Source organism: Phymastichus coffea, unplaced genomic scaffold, assembly GCF_024137745.1.
Source record: "Phymastichus coffea isolate CEN01 unplaced genomic scaffold, Cenicafe_Pcof_1.1 PCOF00004, whole genome shotgun sequence".
Classification (NCBI taxonomy): domain Eukaryota; kingdom Metazoa; phylum Arthropoda; class Insecta; order Hymenoptera; family Eulophidae; genus Phymastichus; species Phymastichus coffea.
This window is the reverse complement of record NW_026706815.1, coordinates 11,110,683-11,130,143: the sequence shown is the minus strand read 5'-3', so window position 1 is coordinate 11,130,143 and position 19,461 is coordinate 11,110,683. Positions and strand designations below refer to the sequence as shown.

At 33.5% G+C, this 19,461-nt stretch overlaps 1 protein-coding gene across 3 annotated transcripts in view; it reads right to left on the bottom strand.

The window, feature by feature from the left end:
* Nucleotides 1-19,461, bottom strand: part of LOC131666766 (dystonin) — a 540,494-nt gene that overhangs the window by 81,097 nt on the left and 439,936 nt on the right. For all 3 annotated transcript variants that reach the window (XM_058939663.1, XM_058939671.1, XM_058939680.1), the window contains 2 exons: nucleotides 8,867-8,980; nucleotides 7,075-7,291 (listed from right to left, as the gene is read on the bottom strand). In XM_058939663.1, coding sequence (XP_058795646.1) covers nucleotides 7,075-7,291; nucleotides 8,867-8,980 — 331 coding nt within the window. The remainder of the gene's footprint in view (nucleotides 1-7,074; nucleotides 7,292-8,866; nucleotides 8,981-19,461) is intronic.

Here is a 19,461-nt window from a genome sequence, read left to right as displayed (position 1 = left end):
TTCCTGTGATCCTGACCAAATTTCACAGGTGTGCTCCAAAAATTGGCCAATTCTACTTTTTTTGACCAAAAATTAAAAGTTTTTGGGATTTGCCCATATAAGTGATGAACTAATTATAAATTAATTCTCAAAAACTATAATAAACTAGGTTTTACGAGGTCTGTCCGGAAAGTATCGGGCCTACCTTTATATTTTCGTGCTAGCGTAATTCTTTATCATCTGGTGGGTGGCATCCTTCAAAGTAATTCCCACTTGATTGAATAACACGGTTCCATCGATGTTTCCACTTTTCAAAACAATCCTGGAACTCACTTTTAGGGATAGCCTTAAGTACACTCGTCGCATTGTTTTCAACCGATGTTTTGTCATCGAATCGGTGTCCTTTGAATGGTCTTTTTAGTTTTGGTAACAGCCAAAAGTCACAAGGAACTATGTCGGGACTGTATGGAGGTTGTCGAAGCAATGCGATATTGTGTTTGCTCAAAAACTGCTGCACAAGATTGAATGAATGCGCTGGCACATTATCGTGATGGAGAAGCCAGTCACCACTTTCCCAAAAGTGCGGCCGTTTTCTTCTTACTGCATCTCGCAAACGTTTCAAAATTTGAACGTAGTATTCTTTATTGATTGTTTGACCTGTTGGTGCATATTCGTGATGTATAACACCTTCACAATCGAAAAAAAACAATCAACATTGACTTAACATTGCTCCGACTTTGACGTGCTTTTTTTGGTCTTGGCGATTCAGAATGCTTCCACTGTGAAGATTGTTGTTTTGTTTTAGGATCATAACCATAAACCCATGATTCATCACCTATAATAACTTTTCTAAGCACATTATCATCATTATTGACCATTTCCAGATTGTCCAGAGCGATTTCTAAGCGAATGTTCTTCTGCTCTGCTGTGAGCAATTTTGGAATGAATTTCACACACACGCGTTTCATTCCTAAATTTTCGGTTAAAATTTCTGAAATGATAGTTTTTGGTATCCCAAGGTCTTCTTCTAGTTCTCGCACAATCATACGGCGATCTTGTTCGATTGCAAGTCGCACCCGCTCAATATTATCTGCAGTTTTTGTCGTCGAAGGTCGGCCGGAACGAGAATCACTATCGACAGAAGTGCGACCATCCTTGAACCGCTTATACCACTCTTTTATTCGTGTTTTGCTCATACACTCGCTTCCGAAGGCCTTTTGCATCATTTCAATAGTTTCCGAACTCGTTTTTCCGAGTTGAAAGCAAAATTTGATGCAAATTCGTTGATCTTGTTTTTCATTCATTTTTGACAATATCAAAATCCGACGAACGCGAAAAAGGCACTGTAAACAAAGACACGCTGCACATGAACTATACGTCCGGCAGGTGTTAGTAAGTAACCAATAGATTCGTGAGGCTTTACTGTTGACGTTTCTGTCCGGTAGAAGTCGTGCGAACACTATGGCGCGAAGATATAAACGTAGGCGCGATACCTTCCGGACAGACCTCGTATATGTGCCTTATATATTGGTTATGAGTTATAAATGATTTTTTTATGACTTTTTTCGAGAACGGCGCTTAGAAACATTACAAAAATTTAAGTAAGCGTATATTCTATGATTCTGAATCGAACCTTTTTTTGTGGTGCTTTTGTAAGCCATTTAAAGTTGGTTCAGAACCAACGTATAAAGTTTAAAGAATGAAATAAAATGCTTAGGAGTATGTCTTAACATTTAATGATCATTCAAGCCTTATACTAACGAAAATATACGAAACTATCGATGCCATCATTTTTTAAGATATACGATAGCAGTTTGGTTTCAAGATTGTTCCTGGCGAGAATACTGCTTTCTTTTGTTTTGTCTTTTTGCTATTATTGTTGGATATTTTATTAATCTTATCAAATATAAAGTCTATCGATTCATATTTTAACCTTTTTATATTTTTTTTGTATTCCGGATTTTTTGTATATTATTAGTAAAATTATCGCGACAAAAATTTTACTTTTAATAGAGCCTATAATACATTCCTCATAAAATATGAGAAAAAAAATGCTAAAACTTATATAAAATGATATTGACATTTCAGTGCAAAACCTGGCAAGGTACTGCTCAAAAATGTCATAAGAAGAGCTGGAGAAATGTATCAAAAACAAGCTTGAGAGTCTTAGTATTACAGTAAGATATGCCACTTTGAAAAGTTTTTTAAGGGATATTTTATTATACAATATTTTATTGTTTATCATTTAAATTATAAAAAGACCGGAGTTTTGATATCCCTATTTTACTTGAAAAACATATTTAGTCCTATCTTTAACAAAACAAACGAAATTTTTTTTAATTTCAAATATACGAGGTGTGTTCAAAAAGTAAGGTGACTTTGTATTTTTAAGAAAAAATATTTATTTATTTATCAATATTTATGTTGTCCCCTTTAAAGTAATCCCTCTCAGATACAATACACTTATGCCAACGGTTTTTCCAATCCTCAAAGCACTTCTCATAAGCACTTTTCGGTATAGCCTTGAGCTCTTCCAGCGATGCAGTCTTTATCTCTTCAATCGTTGCAAATCTCCGTCCTTTCATAGGTCTCTTTAGTTTTGGGAACAAGAAAAAGTCACATGGGGCCAAATCCGGTGAATATGGTGGCTGAGGCATGATTGTGGTGTTGTTTTTGGCCAAAAAATCTCTCACAAGCAAAGATGAGTGAGCAGGGGCATTATCGTGATGCAAAAGCCATGAATTGTTTTTCCATAAATCGGGGCGTCTTTTTCGGATTGCTTCACGCAAACGTCGCATAACTTCAAGGTAATACTCCTTATTAACCGTACGTCCTTGCGATAAGAACTCATGATGCACCACGCCCCTGCAGTCAAAGAAAACTGTAAGCAAAACCTTCACATTTTATCGAACTTGACGTGCTTTTTTCGCTCTTGGTGACGTTGAATGCTTCCAGGTGGACGATTGTGCTTTGGTTTCGACATAATAACCGTACACCCATGTTTCATCACCAGTTATGACCCTTTCAAGCAAACTTGGATCGTCGTTGACGTCGTTTAACAGCTCCTGAGCGATGTTCATGCGATTGTTTTTTTGGTTAAAGTTCAGCAGTTTGGGAATAAATTTTGCTGCCACCCGTTTCATGCCCAAAACATTTGAAAAAATGTTATGACATGAGCCAATTGATATGCCAACTTCATCAGCAACTTCTCTAATTGTGATTCGGTGATCATTCAGAACCATTTTTTCCACTTTTTTCACATTTTCATCGATTGTTGACGTGCTGGGTCGACCGGAGCGTTCGTCATCTTCAACGTCTTCGCGGACATCTTGGAAACGCTTATACCACTCGTAAGCATTTGTTTTTTTCATAGCAGACTCACCATAGGCTTTTTGTAACATTTCACACACTGTGTTACACTTTATTTCATTTTTTACGCAAAATTTAATACAAATTCTTTGATCCATTTCTTTTAAAAAACGAAAATCGCCGAGCTCATAAAAACACGTCAAATTTTAGCGGCTACCGCAGACAAAGTAAACAGTGAATATAGCTGAAAAGTTTATCATACTTCAGGGGCATGTATACCAACTCAATAAAAAAAAATTTTGACAATCGGACTCTCCAGACCCGCGAAATTTAAAAATTCCGGGTATTTTTTGAACACACCTCGTAGAATTGTAAGAGCTTTCTCTTAACAGCAGAAAAAATAAAAAAATATCAATGTTGCAATAAATATTTGATATCTTAAAAATGGCCACTTCGACAATTATTGGTATTTTTTGTAATAACTAATGAATGAAAATTATCATACAATAGCTTAAAATGTAGCTTTTGAATTTTTCTACAATTTTTATCTAACCATTTTTTATTGTTTTTTATTAAAAAAACCGCGGCTTACAGACTTCTAAACTAATAAAAAATAAAATTTCGAGTTACATGTTATATAGGGCATCTAATTACAATATTTCTGATATATTTCCGTCGAGTTTTTCCATATCTGAATTTTCGTCAAAAATGACCGTTTTTTGTCCTTATTGATTGGACTATATCATAAAATAGTCTATTGAGAAGATCTTATGTTATCGAAATTCAAAATTGGAAATTTAACACAACCCCAGCTACTCTGAAAAAGACTGTTGAGTTAAAAGATTGAATGACAGGTCACGTTATCAATTTTTATATTCTATAACATTCGAATAATAACTTAAAAATACCATAAAAAGTTGTTTTTTTATATTTTTCTCGTAAACTGGATATATAACCTTTTAATTTTATTTTGATTTTAGATTTAGTGTTAATAATGTAGAAAAATGTAATACTTTTAATTAATAAAATTTTAATACTTTTCAACGTCGTAAACAGATGCACAAGCAAATGATCAAATAGCATTGAATACGAGCGCTAGCAAATTATTATGCTAATTATGACTCGCTAGAAACTAAACGTAGCTACCCTAAACTAACGATGCAAAACTAATGCAAATCTTAAGTCACGGAGAAACGAACCTATAAAATGTCGTACAATGCTTGCAACTCAAGTATTCTATTATTGCAACATGATTATCACTTTCAATTGCACACGGGCGCTAATATCATGCTGTGGAATAGCGGGATATTTAAGTCACATGTATAATACACTAGTCTTGCTAGTTAGAAAAATAAATTCGTTTTTTACGTTAAATAAAAAATATATTAATGATTCTTCTGTGTTAATAGAGACTGACGTGAATTGAGACATAGTTACAATTTTGGTGAATTCATTTTTCCATCAAAATATGGAATAAGCTGCAATCATTTGATCTCGATTATACTTATTAATATTCGATTTATTCATAGTTACAGGCTATTTTCACGCAAACAGTTAAAATACATGATTATCTTGTAATTAAAATAGTTTGTATTCTACTCGACATAAAATTATCCAGTTCCTATCGAGAGTCGACAGATAATAGACGTATTTACAAGTCGCTTCTCATAACTCTCGGTGCTATATAGTACAATCACAATAACAAAATCAGGGCAATTGCCCTTACAATTATTGCTCTATCGCGAGTGATAAAACATTCACCATCAAAATGTCTTCGGAAATAAAAAGTCAAAGTTATAAAGATACACAAAACAATGAAATTCCAACGTTCGAACCAAAAAAATCAATTAATCCTAGTTATGCAGCTGTAACTCAATCTGTTCCAAAAAGAAATCAAGGCCTCATTATGGAGTGCGTGGACGATTTAAACTTTACCGACTACGCATGTGCAGTAGGAGAAATAGTGGAACCAACTAATATCATTGCAGCATCTAGGATCTCAAACAACCGAATCTGTTTATACCTGTCCAACAAGAATCTCGTCAACGAAATCACAGATAAGCATGAATTTCTAATAATAAAAATTAAAACAGTTATCATTAGACCATTAATAAGTAAATTAAAAAAAGTAATTTTCTCAAATGGTCCAATTTGTATTCCGAACTATGTATTCGAAGATATACCCGAACAGTTAAATGTAAAAAGAGGCTCACCAGTTACAGAACTGAAAGCCTCCATTGCAAAAGAAGGATACTCGCATATTTCAAGTTTTAGACGCCAAGTTTATATTAACCCAGAGGACATTATAAATATTCCAAAAATTTTCAAAATTTTGTATGAAGAAATAAATTACTTTATCTATACAAGTACTGATTTCCTTAAATGTTTTAATTGTAACGTAGAAGGCCACTTAGTCAAAGACTGTAAGACTCTTAATAGTTCAAATGTAAACATAAACGATAATCCGCAAATTCCAAGCGATGAAACTATTGACGATACTGTCATAACTCATATACTAAACGAAACATTTATGGAAAATATAGCTAACTACAAAAGAACACACTCTCAAATTAGATCGACAGATTCTCAACATGAAACAAGCGTAACTAAACAACAAATAAAAAAAAACTAAAAATCATTTCAAACAAATTAAAAAAGATTTACAAGCCAGTAGTTCTAATAGCCAAACTCAAACAGTGGAAACAATTTAATTAAAGCATGACGAAATGGACGAAAACCTAAAATCTATAAAAAATAAATTAGACAAACCAGGTAATCCTCTAAACTACATTTAATTCAAAAGTTTCTTGGATAATATAAAAGAAGTTAAAAATCCAATAGATATAATAAAACAATACACATAAGATTTCAATGAACTAAGATTATTTATCGAAACGGAAATATATACAGCAGTTAATAGCAGAAGTATAAAAATTCGCTGTACATCACTATTAAAATGCCTCAAAAATCCAAATACAGTAATTACACCATTACCAACTCCTGGAAACTCTGATACCGAAGACATGTAAAGAACAACAACATCAACAACAAAATTACAAAAATGGCGAACTTCCTCCGGTGGAATATAAATAGTTTTAGAGGTCAGTATGAATTTCTACAAGAACTAATAGCTGAACAACACTTAGATATAATATGCCTCCAAGAAATAAATCTAAAAAATGATCAATCCATTCAAATAAAAAATTATACATGTTACAATAAAAATCGATTAAACTGTCTAACAGCTATGTAATAACTAAATAAACTTTTTTTAGACTCGACTTTTAAATAAATAAATGAAAAAAATTATCATAATATTATCAAAGTAAAACTAAGATAAAATCCTATTGATAGAGAAGAAAATTTATTAATTCGTTGAGAAGTTATGAGACAACAAATTGTTATTAATATATTAATTTTTCGAAAAAAGAATTTTATTATCAATATAGTCGAAAATTGAAAATAAAAGAACTTTTCAAAACAGTTCATCTTTTTCCAATAATTTTTTTTTCGTATAGAAATGATTTAATTTCAACTTTCTTTTGATGATATTATAAAATATATCGTATATTATAAAATATACGATTTACTCCTTGTTAGTTTTAGATAAATTCATTGGAATCAATTTATGAATTAGCAAGTTATGAAATAATTATAGTGCTTGTATTTATGTTGAATATTTTGAATATAATATTTAACTAGGAATTCAAAAATCTATAATAGTATTGAAATAAATAACAATATTAAATATTGATGGAAATCAACAAGAAAATCATAACTCCATACCTAGCGGTAAAAGTCGACCCTGAGTTTGAAGTTGACCCGAATATACCACTAGGTGTGCGTGGTCTTGACGATGAGCCATTAAGCGCCGAAGAGAGATTCACATTAGTATGTTGCTGCTGGGAGAACAACTTTTTGCCTGATAGACTATTATGACGACTAGAAGTAGGTGTGCTTCCACTAGTTCTTCGCGGAATGCGGCTTGGCGTACTTAAATCATCTGTAATTTAAAATAATAAAAATAAAGTTACCAAATTTTATTTTTGGAAAAAGAAAATATAACACAGTTCTACAAAATAAAGGTTTTTGTTTATCGCACGAATGTCAGTAACATATCCCAAAACTTTTTGATGTTCCGAATCCGGTCCTAAATTACGCTATCATATCAGATTTTTGACAATTTTTTTAGGGTGTCAAAATACAATCAATTTATCAGTTAGAATCTCCAACTAGAAGAATTCCAAGCTATTCTAAAAAGAACTGCTAAGAAAATTCTACTGAAATAATACACTACAATTGAATCTCTTACTATTCTGAAAAGGAATGTTGATAAAAAAGGAGTACTGGAAAATAAACGAGGAATAAAAGATTATTTATTCGGGCTCCAGTGTTACGACAGTTAGCATATACAAGTTTGTAGTAATAAAGTTGCAGGTTTTCGATCTAAAGGATTAGAAAAATTAATATTTACGGGTTTGAAATTATGAGGTAGCAGAGTTCCAAGCACAGGAGTTGAGAAAACGGGGTGTAAGTGCCTAGTGTATAAAACTGGTAAGGTTTTGTGCTCTGGAATTATAAGGAAGAAAGATTTCTGAGCCTCAAGTTAAAGTATAAGGATTTAGGGTGTAAGGATTCGGAGTTATGGAATAGTAGGAGTTTGTTCGACAATGTATGGTTGCCAGTAGTGTAAAGGAAGATTAGTCGAACGCACCATTCGGGCCTTGTTGCACAAACCTGGCAAATGTTCACGAGCGATATTGCTGACTTGTTCCCTCGAAATATTCAGAAGTGTGAAATAATTCTTCTAGTTTAAAATCTGTTCATTTGACTGATAGAGTGCGTTCGAATCGTAAAGGTGAATATAAAAGTAACACTCAAAAAACTCCACGAGCGGATCGTGATGATATTTAACACGGCAGAAGTGTTACTTTCTGATAACGAACGGAATTCAAGAATAAGGTCATGGATGAACAACTAGAGCGATGCGGAATACGTTGCATAAAATAGGCCGGTCTATGGCCTATTCTATGGAAAAGATTAGTAGTCCCTGAAGGCCACGATCCGCTCTTTCATCAAGAGTAATCACAAGAAGTAGGATCGGCACTGTACACGTTCGAATCATGCTGATCTTACTCCGTTCGAGTTGCATTTTTAAGGGTTAAGGAAATTAGAATGTAGGGGTTCAATATTATACATACCAATAGAAGGTAACGGCGCATTTTATAAGCTGATCGCATTTTAAAGTTGTAAAGAAATTCTTAAAATACCCAGCTTCGATTAATTATACATCGAGGAAAAGAATGATATTTCCGATTTGAAAGAAATGTATTGAAGAATAAGAGTGTTACTTTCCGGTAGTCAGTAAATTAAAAAAAAATCATTCGCGTTTAAATGCATCCTTGAAAAGAACGAAAAACTGTCCTTTTTGCACATTTAGGTAAGAATATCTCAAAAACTAATTCGACAGCGTAATTCTAGGACAGATTTTAGATTCAGCACATCAAAACGCTTCGGGATACGTTACTGATATTGTTGCGATAAAATCTTGTAGATTTGTGTAATCAATGAAACTCACCAGTACTATCAAGAGATTGATTTGAACCGTATCGACTTGAAGGCTTACTTGGTGGTCTACTGGCTGGTCTGCTAGCTGGTCTACTAGCTGGTCTACTAGACGGACGGCTGCCTCCTGTAAATATAATCTCCTTAGAATATGTTGGCTCAATAAAAGTAATACATTATTTTTTTTAATTAATATTTAGTAGGGTACAATTCATTTACTTTTGGGACGATCTCTATATGTAAGGGTTTTCAAACTAATTTATACGTGAAAAAAGCGTTGTGTATGTTCTTTACTCGCTATTCTCTCGTAAGAAAATTTGAAGATATTTTGCATAGTATCTAGTTCTCTAAAATCTTTACCGAAAATCAATATGTACTTTCGTTTATTCAGAAAAAATAAAAATCTCATAAGTTAAGAAATGCGAAACTTTTATAGATAAAACGCTGTTACGAATTGTCGAAAGTGAAAATTTTTCTACTTTTTACTATATTGTTATAGATGTTACTAAAAATTTATGCATCAATTTTGAGATAATAATATTCATAAGAAAAATTATAAACGATTTATTGAAACATCTATGTGTATGTACAGTGTAATGCCTTTCTGTATGAATTTTCAATTAAATTATAAGAAAATTTATATAGAAAGCCTCTGTAGATTCACAAAATTTTGAAGAAATCAAAATTAGTACTTCGTGAATACATAAGTGTGTTAAAAAATAGATAGCGATATGTTTTCATAAGTCATGAACAATATTGTTGTTAAAAACTGATATCACCGTATTATATTGTTCTATTAAATCTTTATTATATTTTTTCTTATGAATATTATCATCTCAAAATTAATACATACATTTTTAGGATCTTTTATAGCAATATTGTATTGAAAACATTGTCATTTTTGACAATTCGTAACAGAATTTCATCCCTTGAAATTACGCATTTCTTAACTTTTGAAGTTTCAATTTTTTCTAAATTAATAAAAGTACATATTGATTTTAGGTAAAGATTATTGAAAACTAGATACTATGAGGAATATCTTCTAATTTTGACACTTCAATTTATTAATAATTATCTTATTATTTATTAATAATTATTAGAGAGTAGAACGTGTACGGTGCTTTTCCCACGCAAAAAGTTACTTAAGAATCATTACATACAAAAGAATGTCTACAAAAGAATGCCTCTTATCTTAGATGTTAAGCTGGGAGTGAAATTAAAGGGAGACGAGAAGAGTGAGAAAGGTGAGAATATTTTTGAAAAAAAAGTAAGTCGGACACGGTTATCCTGCAGGAAAAGTAGGCCTAAAATGGATCCAAAATCTGCTAACGCAGCTAGTTTCTATATCGTTTGTAGATTAAAAACAGTTTTTTTTTTATATTTAAACTTTCACATCATATACAGATTTATTATAATATAAATAATACAATAAGGAAAAAAAAGTACAATAAAAGAAATAGTATTCACTGATACATAATATACATGAGTATATGACTTTGATCTTTGGGATGGAACAGTTATGATCACGTTGAGCCTTATACTAGATGCGCAGGGAACAATTTTTCAAAAAGTTAAGTACGTATGTAGGTGCACACTGTAATATTGGATTCTTTTATTAGGATGTTTATACTGAGCGGTGGTTGTAAATTCAATCCTACTAGTTGCTTGTTCATTATAACTCTCGGATCTATAAATAAGAGACAATGCCATAATATGTGATCTATGTCTTGAGAGTTATAAGAACACGGTCTCTCAATATCCTTTTTTTATAAAACCACGGCTTTCTTGAGTCAGTATAGAATTCATCAAAATAAGTTTTTCCCTTGTCAGGATCTGCATTAAGGAGTACATCGTTTGTATTACGATACATATCACGTTTTTGAACTTTTCCGCCAAATCTGTATATGGAAGTTAATCTAAATCTGTAGGCTTTGCAGTTCGCCGCTAATTTAGCTTGCGTGTCAGCGACTTCGATTTCTGGGATTGCTGAGTGCCAAGAAATCCAATAGAGTTGGAAATCTCCATTTTCATTTTTTCTTTGTTGAAATTCTAAATATTTACGTTTAATTTCATATAGATAGAAATTGGCTTTGATGTTGTGAAGAGGCCTTTGTAGGCTTTCAAGTACTCTCAGAGAATCACACAAAATGCAGTTATAGACATTAACGTTGTTAACCGCTAAGTTTAGAGCGTCCCTTACCGCGATACATTTTGCTGTGAAAACGGACATTTTTTTTTCGATAGACTTCTTTTGATTACAACATTTTTCTTTGACTTTACACAAACCGACCAGGTCGACAGAGAGATTGGGCTTTTGCTTCCGTCTGTATAAAACACATTGGTAAAAGGAGAATCTAATTCATCGCACATTTCACTTGAATTTCTATGTTGATTATCGAGCCTCGTGAAAGGTACAGAGGTAGAGATTACGTCATAACTATATGCATACATGTTATAATTTTGTATTCTGTGATTTTATTATATTTTCAACTGAACAAGATATGTTATGAATGCACGTTTCAAATAGATGTTTCTTTTTCCTTTTGCTCTTTTTAGTTAAAGCGTAATACTTTTTAGTGGTTTTATTCACGAGTAAACTTTCGTTCGATAGAATTTTGGAAACGTACGTATTGCCTAAAAATCTAGCCCTCTCATGAATAGACGGTAATTTGGACTCAGCTAATAAAATTTTGGTTGATGTTGTTTTACAAAATCCCAGTGCTAGTCTTATAGCTTTGTATTGTATATACCTTCTAGCTTTTTTTGTTGACTCTTCCGCGTAGGATAGGATAATAATGCCATAATCCAGGATAGACATCACATAACTTTTATAAAGGTTAAGTAGAGTGAATGGGTCCGATTGCCACCAGATTCCTTGTAGATACTTGATTATATTAGATGGTCTGTCACAACGTGATTTAACTTTATTTATTTGAGGGATAAATGAAAGTTGGTAATTAAATATTATTCCAAGGAATCTGGTAAATTCGCTGGATTTGGTTATTAATTCACCCACTTGAAGTTCTGTCTTACCGGGTTTTATATCGTGTTTATTGAAATGCAAGAAAACGGTCTTTTCAGAGGCTAAGAATACGAGGGTGGTCCGATAAGTACTTAGCCTACAAAAGAAAAACGAAAATTTTGGAAAAGTGGCGTTTTATTTTTCAACATAGTCTTCTTTTAGTTCAATACACTTGTCCCAGCGATGCTCCAACTTCTTTAACCCGTCTGAAAAATACGTCTCCTCGAGGTCTGAAAAGTAGGCTTCCGTGGCAGCGATTACCTCCTCATTCGACTCAAATTTCTGCCCGGCGAGTGACTTTTTCAAGTTTGGAAACAAAAAGAAGTCTCACGGGGCTAAATCTGGAGAATACGGTGGATGGGGCAGCAGTTCGTAGCCTAATTCGACCAATTTGGCCATGGCGACGGCGAAGGTGTGAGCCGGTGCGTTGTCATGGTGGAAGAGCACTTTTTTCTTCGCCAAATAGGGCCGTTTTTTCTGCAATTCGACGTCGAATCGGCCCAATAATTCGGCATAGTACAGCCCTGTGATCGTTTTGCCCCTCTCCAGGTAGTCGATGTAGATCACACCTTGTGAATCTCAGAAAATGGTGGCCATCACCTTTCTGGCCGATGGGGCAGTCTTCGCCTTCTTCGGAGCACTTTCGACGGGTAAAGTTCACTGTTTCGACTGTTCCTTGGTCTCTGGTGTATACCAGTAGATCCATGTTTCGTCGACTGTCACGAAACTACGCAGAAACTCCATAAACTAAAAAATATATTTAACATAAATATCGGATTGCGCTTAAACAGCGTCAGACATTGCTCTGAAGTTGTCTCACGGTTGCGCTTGTTTTCCGGAGTGAGCAAACGCGGCACCCATCGCGTCGACAGCTTTCTCATGCCCAAAATTTCATGCAGACATGACCCACGCGGTCTTTTGAGATGCCTACGATCTTAGCTATCTCGCGCACCTTCAATCGTCGATGTGCCAATACGAGATCGTGAATTTTTGTCACGTTATCCTCCGTGGTAGCCGTTTTCGGAGCACCTGGACGTGGCTCTTCAAAAATCGATGTGTGACCACGTTGAAACTCGTTAAACCAATTTTTGACGGTCGCCATCGAAGGAGAAGAGTCACCGTACACAGCATCCAAGCGCTTTTTGATTTCGCTGCGCGATTTCCCTTCCAAAAACAAGAATCGAATCACCGACCGATACCGCTCTTTTTCCATTTTTCAAAAATCAACGGACACACTTGCTTTAACACGCTCTCAAAAATAAACTACAACTCCGATCTGGCTGAAATCTTGACAGTAATCATCGAGAAGGTTGTACGACGTGATAGAATATTTCTTTTGCGAGAGTGGCGCCATCGGGCGGTGAGGCTAAGTACTTATCGGACCACCCTCGTATGTCTATGTCGGCAAGATTGTTTTTTACTATTTTTATTGCTTTTTGTAGTGACTTTAGATTACTCGAATATGAAGCAATATCATCTGCCAATTAAGAAATCGAGACTCTGTTCGAAATATTTTTAATGATGTCAGCTACATAAATAATGTATAAAAGTGGACTTAACACTCCTCCTTGAGGAACTCCTTTGTAAGTTTTTTTAGGATCGTTAAGCTCGTCTACGTAAACATATCTTTTTATTGTTATGAAGCTAATGAATTTAACTAATATGAGAAGACATCCTATTTTCGCAAGTAAACAAAAAATTTACTTTGAAATGACCTTAATAGACTATGTCAAATTCAAGATCACTATCAGACTTTCCCCTCGATATCCTACAACTTTGGTCATTACCTTTTTTTGATTGGAGTCCTGCCAGAGGACTTCTGCTGGTGGCGTTTAAAACTGGCTGCATGACCTTGAAATGACCTCCGGTACCGCAAACAAACATACCATTTAGAACGTACAATTTCCCGCTCTTTTGTTTTTCGCAAAAAAAAGTAGGGTTCCTATTAAAAAACTCCAAGTTGACCTTCAAATAATCTTGAAAATCTCGTTCAAGGTCAAATCCAAGGTCATCATCTGACTTCCCCCTCGATATCCTACAACTTTGATCTCTACAGTTTTTTCGATTGGGGCCGTCCCTGACGAGTTATTTGCGGTGCCCGTTTATATTGGGTTATCCTGTAGTAAAAAATATAAACAAAAATTATTTTGAAGTGTCATCATGCTTAGATTTATCATTAGATCATTCGCCAGTATTAATTATTCTACATCACCAAGTATTTAATAAAGTAAATAATCATAGAAAAGTCGACTAGGAAAAATATGCTCTTTACATAGAGGAACGGATAACGTGCAACGTTACTCTTAAAACAGCTAATAATATAGAACGCAGCATCAACTCACTCAACGTAATTCTAACTGAAACTATTAACTAATGCTCTAATACAATAAATAAAAATAAAACACAGCAAATCACATCGATTAAAATAATATTTTAATCGATGTGATTTGCTGTGTTTTATTTCTATTTATAAAAACAAAAGAGTTCTATTTTTAAAACCAAAAAATAAAAAAAAAAGAAATTATTAAGAAAAATATATCAGATAACTAAATAGAGTCAAGACAAAACTAAAGTAAATAAAGCATCCAAAGATCTAAAGAAAATGTTATATGAAGAAAAAACTACAGAAACGTAAAATTATATCAGATCACTAAGTCCTACAGAAGTAACAAATTACTCATTATGGAAAGCTACTAAACGACTTAACGACTTAAAAGACCAACTACATGTATACCGCCTATCAGAAAACATGGTGGTAATTGAGCAAGATCGGACAAAAAAAAAGTTGAAATGTTCGCAAATCATTTTAGTACAGTATTCAAGCTTGACCAAAGAATAATCACCGAAAAAAAAGAAATCTTACGAGAAGACTCTGTCGTCTAAGACAGTATACCAATCAAATCGATTAAAATAAAGAAAGTATTACAAATTATTAATAATATTAAGAATAGAAAACCTCTCGGTTCTGGTACTATCACAGGAAAAATGATCAAAATGTTAGCCTCAATTACAATAAGATAACTAAAATTATTTTTAATGCATGCTTGCGTTTCTACTATTTTCCTTCCAAGTGGAAAGTAGTAGAAATTGTTTTAATACCTAAACCTGATAAAAAATTAGAACTGGTAACATCATATAGACCGATTAGCCTATTATCAGCACTTTCTAAAATCTTTGAAAAACTAATTCTAGCTAGAATTAGCCCAATAATACTAAATAGAAAACTTATCTCTGACTAATTTGGTTTTAGGTATAAACATTCCACAATTGAGTAAGTAAATAGAGTAGTATCTCTTGCGAGGAGAGCCGTCGAAGATAAATAATACTGTACTAGTATATTCCTGGATGTTGTCGAGGCTTTTGACAAGTTTTGACATAAAAGGCTACTGCACAAGCTCAAGAGGTTATTTCCTCAGCCCCACTACGAATTGTTAGTCTTATCTACATAATAAAGCCTATCAAGTTGAAATAAATAAAAATGTATGAAAACGTCAGTTAATAAAAACAAGAGTATCGCAGAGCAGTGTTCTAGATCCAACACGACATCTATTATATACCTCAGATCCACCAAAGTCTATTAATATCTTGACAGCAACATATGCAGATGATACAGCAATTTTAACAGTACACCCAGAGGCAACAATAGCAATCAAAACATCAAAACTACATAAAAAATCACCTTCAAAATTGGTTTAATTCCTGAAGAGTAATAGTAAATGAAAGCAAATCAATACATACGACATTCACAATTCAAAACGATAACTGTCGTGATAAATATATTCCGCGAAGCAATCAAGTAAAATATCTAGGTATTCATCTAGACCGAAGACTTACATCGAAAGAACATATATTCACTAACCGTAAATAGTTAGGTCTAAAAAAGAGGAAAATGTACTGGCTTATTGGAACAAAATCAGAGCTGTCAATCAAAAACAAATTGCTGCTATATAAAGCTGTGCATAAACCAATCTGGACATATAGTATTTAACTATAGGGTGCTGCTTCTAACTCGAATATCGAAATCCTTGAAAGATTTCAATCGAAAGCCGTACGCAATATAGTACGGGTCCCATGGTTCGTACCTAATGAAATTGTTCGAAATGATTTACAGATACCTACAGTTAAAGAAGGAATTAAAAAATTCTACACAACTCATAGTTCCAGACTTCAAAAACACCCAAATAACTTGTCAACAAACTTCTAAAGACATCCATCTCGTAAATTTTCTTTTTTATTAGACGAGAATTCAGATTGAACTTTTTCTATAAAGTGACGAAATATAAGTAATTTTAAATGATTGCACAATTCATCAACAAAATTTTCTGTCAAAAGATATTGTTGTACGAGAGTGCCGATCGGTGGATTGCCACGAACTAAATATTACCTGCTCTATTTTATTTTTTTCCAATAATCCAAAAATAAGATAAGAAAATTTTTCCATTCTGGGACATCTCGAGTAATTCAGCAAAAAACAATCAGGTTTATTCTTTTTACATAAGATGAAATCTATGAAACCTTTATAATCTTTAATTCAGTTTCAGAAACTTTGGTTATTATCTTTAAGTTCGCAGCATCGATCTTTATTTTCACAGTTCGACGTATCGTGCAAACACAGACGCTATGTATTCTTGCACTGTCAGCATTAACACATCATTTAAGGCATAGCTCAGCAAATTTGGATGAACCAATAGTAAGTTATGGATCCTTAAACATTTTGTATAAAATTTTAATATTATAAAGAAGTAAATGCTTCCAAGCGGCCGGAATTTAAGAAAGAGACAAAATGCAACTTTGAAGAATATTTTTCCTACAAATGATCTAAATAAACCCCATATATGGGTCGACCAAAATGGTGATAAGATCTGACCTTTCTTGGTTAGGAAGATTTTAGGAAAATATATATTTTTTTTCGTTGAGAATTTTGGCATTTAGTAATATGATTTTTGTAAGAGGTTGTTGAGGTCGCTGATGATGAATCTGATGTCCAAAAAAAGAAATATTGAAATCCAATATGGTGGATCAAATATGATGGAACAATATCGTATATCTAATTTACAGCTTTAGATTTTTTTTCATAGGCTAAATGTACAGTAGGCCTAATGTACAGTTTGATTGTTTTACAATTTTATCGAAATTAGGTTCAGCTCAAATCTCGATCTCAATGCCCCTTAACATCACCCAGGACTAACGACGTGAACGTGGAAATTGTGTAGCCCCTTTTCTTTTCATTTTTTATCATTTTTTGTAATTTTTTTGAATTATGTATATGTATATATATATATATATATATATATATATATATATAATATTATAATTATAATATTATATATATAGTAACGGGGTTGATACCCGTCTATTTATTTATGCGCGCGATTACGTCGAAGAGCGCGCGGGATTATCTACACGTTCAAACCGGAGAGCAGGAGGGAACGGAATCAGTCAACCAGCTTTCTACTAGTGCGAAATAATAACATCGAAATTACAGACAATATCACATGCGAGATCGTTTATTTCCTCTTATTTCTACAATGTATTAGGCCCGCGTGTTTATGTTTACAAAGCGCGCGCGCAACAATAACATGCAGTGTCGGATCGCTCGCCGCTCTTTGTTCGCCGGATTAATACATGCACGCTTCTTATGGAGTACGAAAGATTAGTTATTGGCAATTATATAGCAATCGCGAAATTAAGCTGGTCAGCTTACCTTATTATCGAGCGCACTTCTTGCAATGGAAAAAGGAGACAAGTCAGGTAGCGTCAGTCTTTGACAGGAGCAGGCTGTTCTTGGTTTCGACCTCGATGGCGAAACCTCCACTCACACTCACTCACACACACACTCGCTACCCCAGCGACGACAAAAGTACAGCTCTCGGTTCAGGAGATTTTTCAGCTGGTTCGCTTCAGCACTCGGAAACTCTCGTTCTTCTTAACTACGGCTGGAGATATCGATAGCTAATCCTCGACTGGTTCATTTTCATATGCGCGCGTTCCGTCTCGTCTCCTGCCGAATTCCCTCATTACACATTTTCCCCAACCGGTAGGTGCTGCCCTCGCAGACAGCCGCATGGTTGGGCTGCTAGCGCTAATAAGACGTTTACCGTCACAATATATTAGACGGGTATATTTGTTATTTTTTTATAAGTTCTATATTAGCTTTTTTTTATTTTTTTCCCTTGGTTTTCATTTTTTTATTTTTACAATGCCTCTAATCTATGATATTCTTCAAAGCAAGAGTCTAAGCATAATGATCATCATATTTTGGGCAATAATATGGCGTTTTATTGAAAATTTTGATCCGCGTCTTAGTGTACAAAAAGTACAACGCTTTCTATCACATGCATTGAACTTTATAAAATGTTTGCCTATAAGGCGAGTTGGCTGAGGATAGATTGGTAATTCAATATTTTTATTATCAATTACGAGGCTATTTATTATACACATTCGAATCTCGGTGAAAGAAAAATAAAGCATGTGCATTTATTAAAGCAAGATCAAGTAGATGAAAAAATAGCTTTTTATACCATTTAAGGGATTTTCGTATTGACTGGGTTAAAGCTAATTGACGATCGACATTATCTATACCACCCATGATCTTATTGTAATCAATAATACAGTTTGGTTTCAATTTTATGTCACCAGTTTTGTAATGAACTTTACCTGTAGATGCGTAATTGAACTCATGTACAGTAATGATCATCTAAATTTCTTTTTTATCCTGCCATTTTAATACCAGCCATATCATGTTATATCCTACTTGTGATTCTCCTTTGTCTAACTTACTTTCTAATTTTTGAAGACCAGTTCTATTTTTTCATAGTGTTACAAAGGCCAGTATCATTTTCAAGCAAATATTCTGCTAATTTTGGAGACGTGTACCAATTATCTGAGTAAACAATGTATCTTTTTCCAAAGTAGGGTTCCATGAAATGATCAATTATATTCCTAGTCACACCGAGATCGAATTTAATATGCTCAGTGTCCGCCTGAGTATAAACAATAAATCCTAAAATAAAACCGCTAGTATAATCTACTTCTTGAAATAATTTTATTTTAAATCAAACCCTTTTCAATGGTACAAACTGTTTAAATTTGAGTCTTCCGTTCCACAATAAAAGGCTTTCATCGATACACAAGTTTTTACCAGGATTTAGAAATTTTGAAAACTTTTCATTTAGATTATCTATTACGATTTCGATTTTTATCAAAGGATGGTTCAAAATTTACGTATTTTCGTGAAAATGCATAAATTTTATGATTTGTTCATATCATTTCGTGTCATTGTTTGCGAAAAAATTGGAGTGACTAATAAAGGATTCGTGCTCCAATAATTGTTTAACGAAACTTTTTTATGTGATCCATCAACATAGTCAGCCCAAGAAAGTTTTTGAGCTCACTTATCGATAGATCTTCCCAAGGTTTCATGTGCAAACGATCTGGTTCAGGATTTAGAAATTGAAAAAGGTTTGTTAAATATATTATTATTATATATTTTTATAGAATGGCTCTTCAATCCAAGAATTTAAAATAATCAGGTGGTGTATTAGCTACTTTTCCTTTTAAAAAAGGTAAGAATTTAAATGAAGACG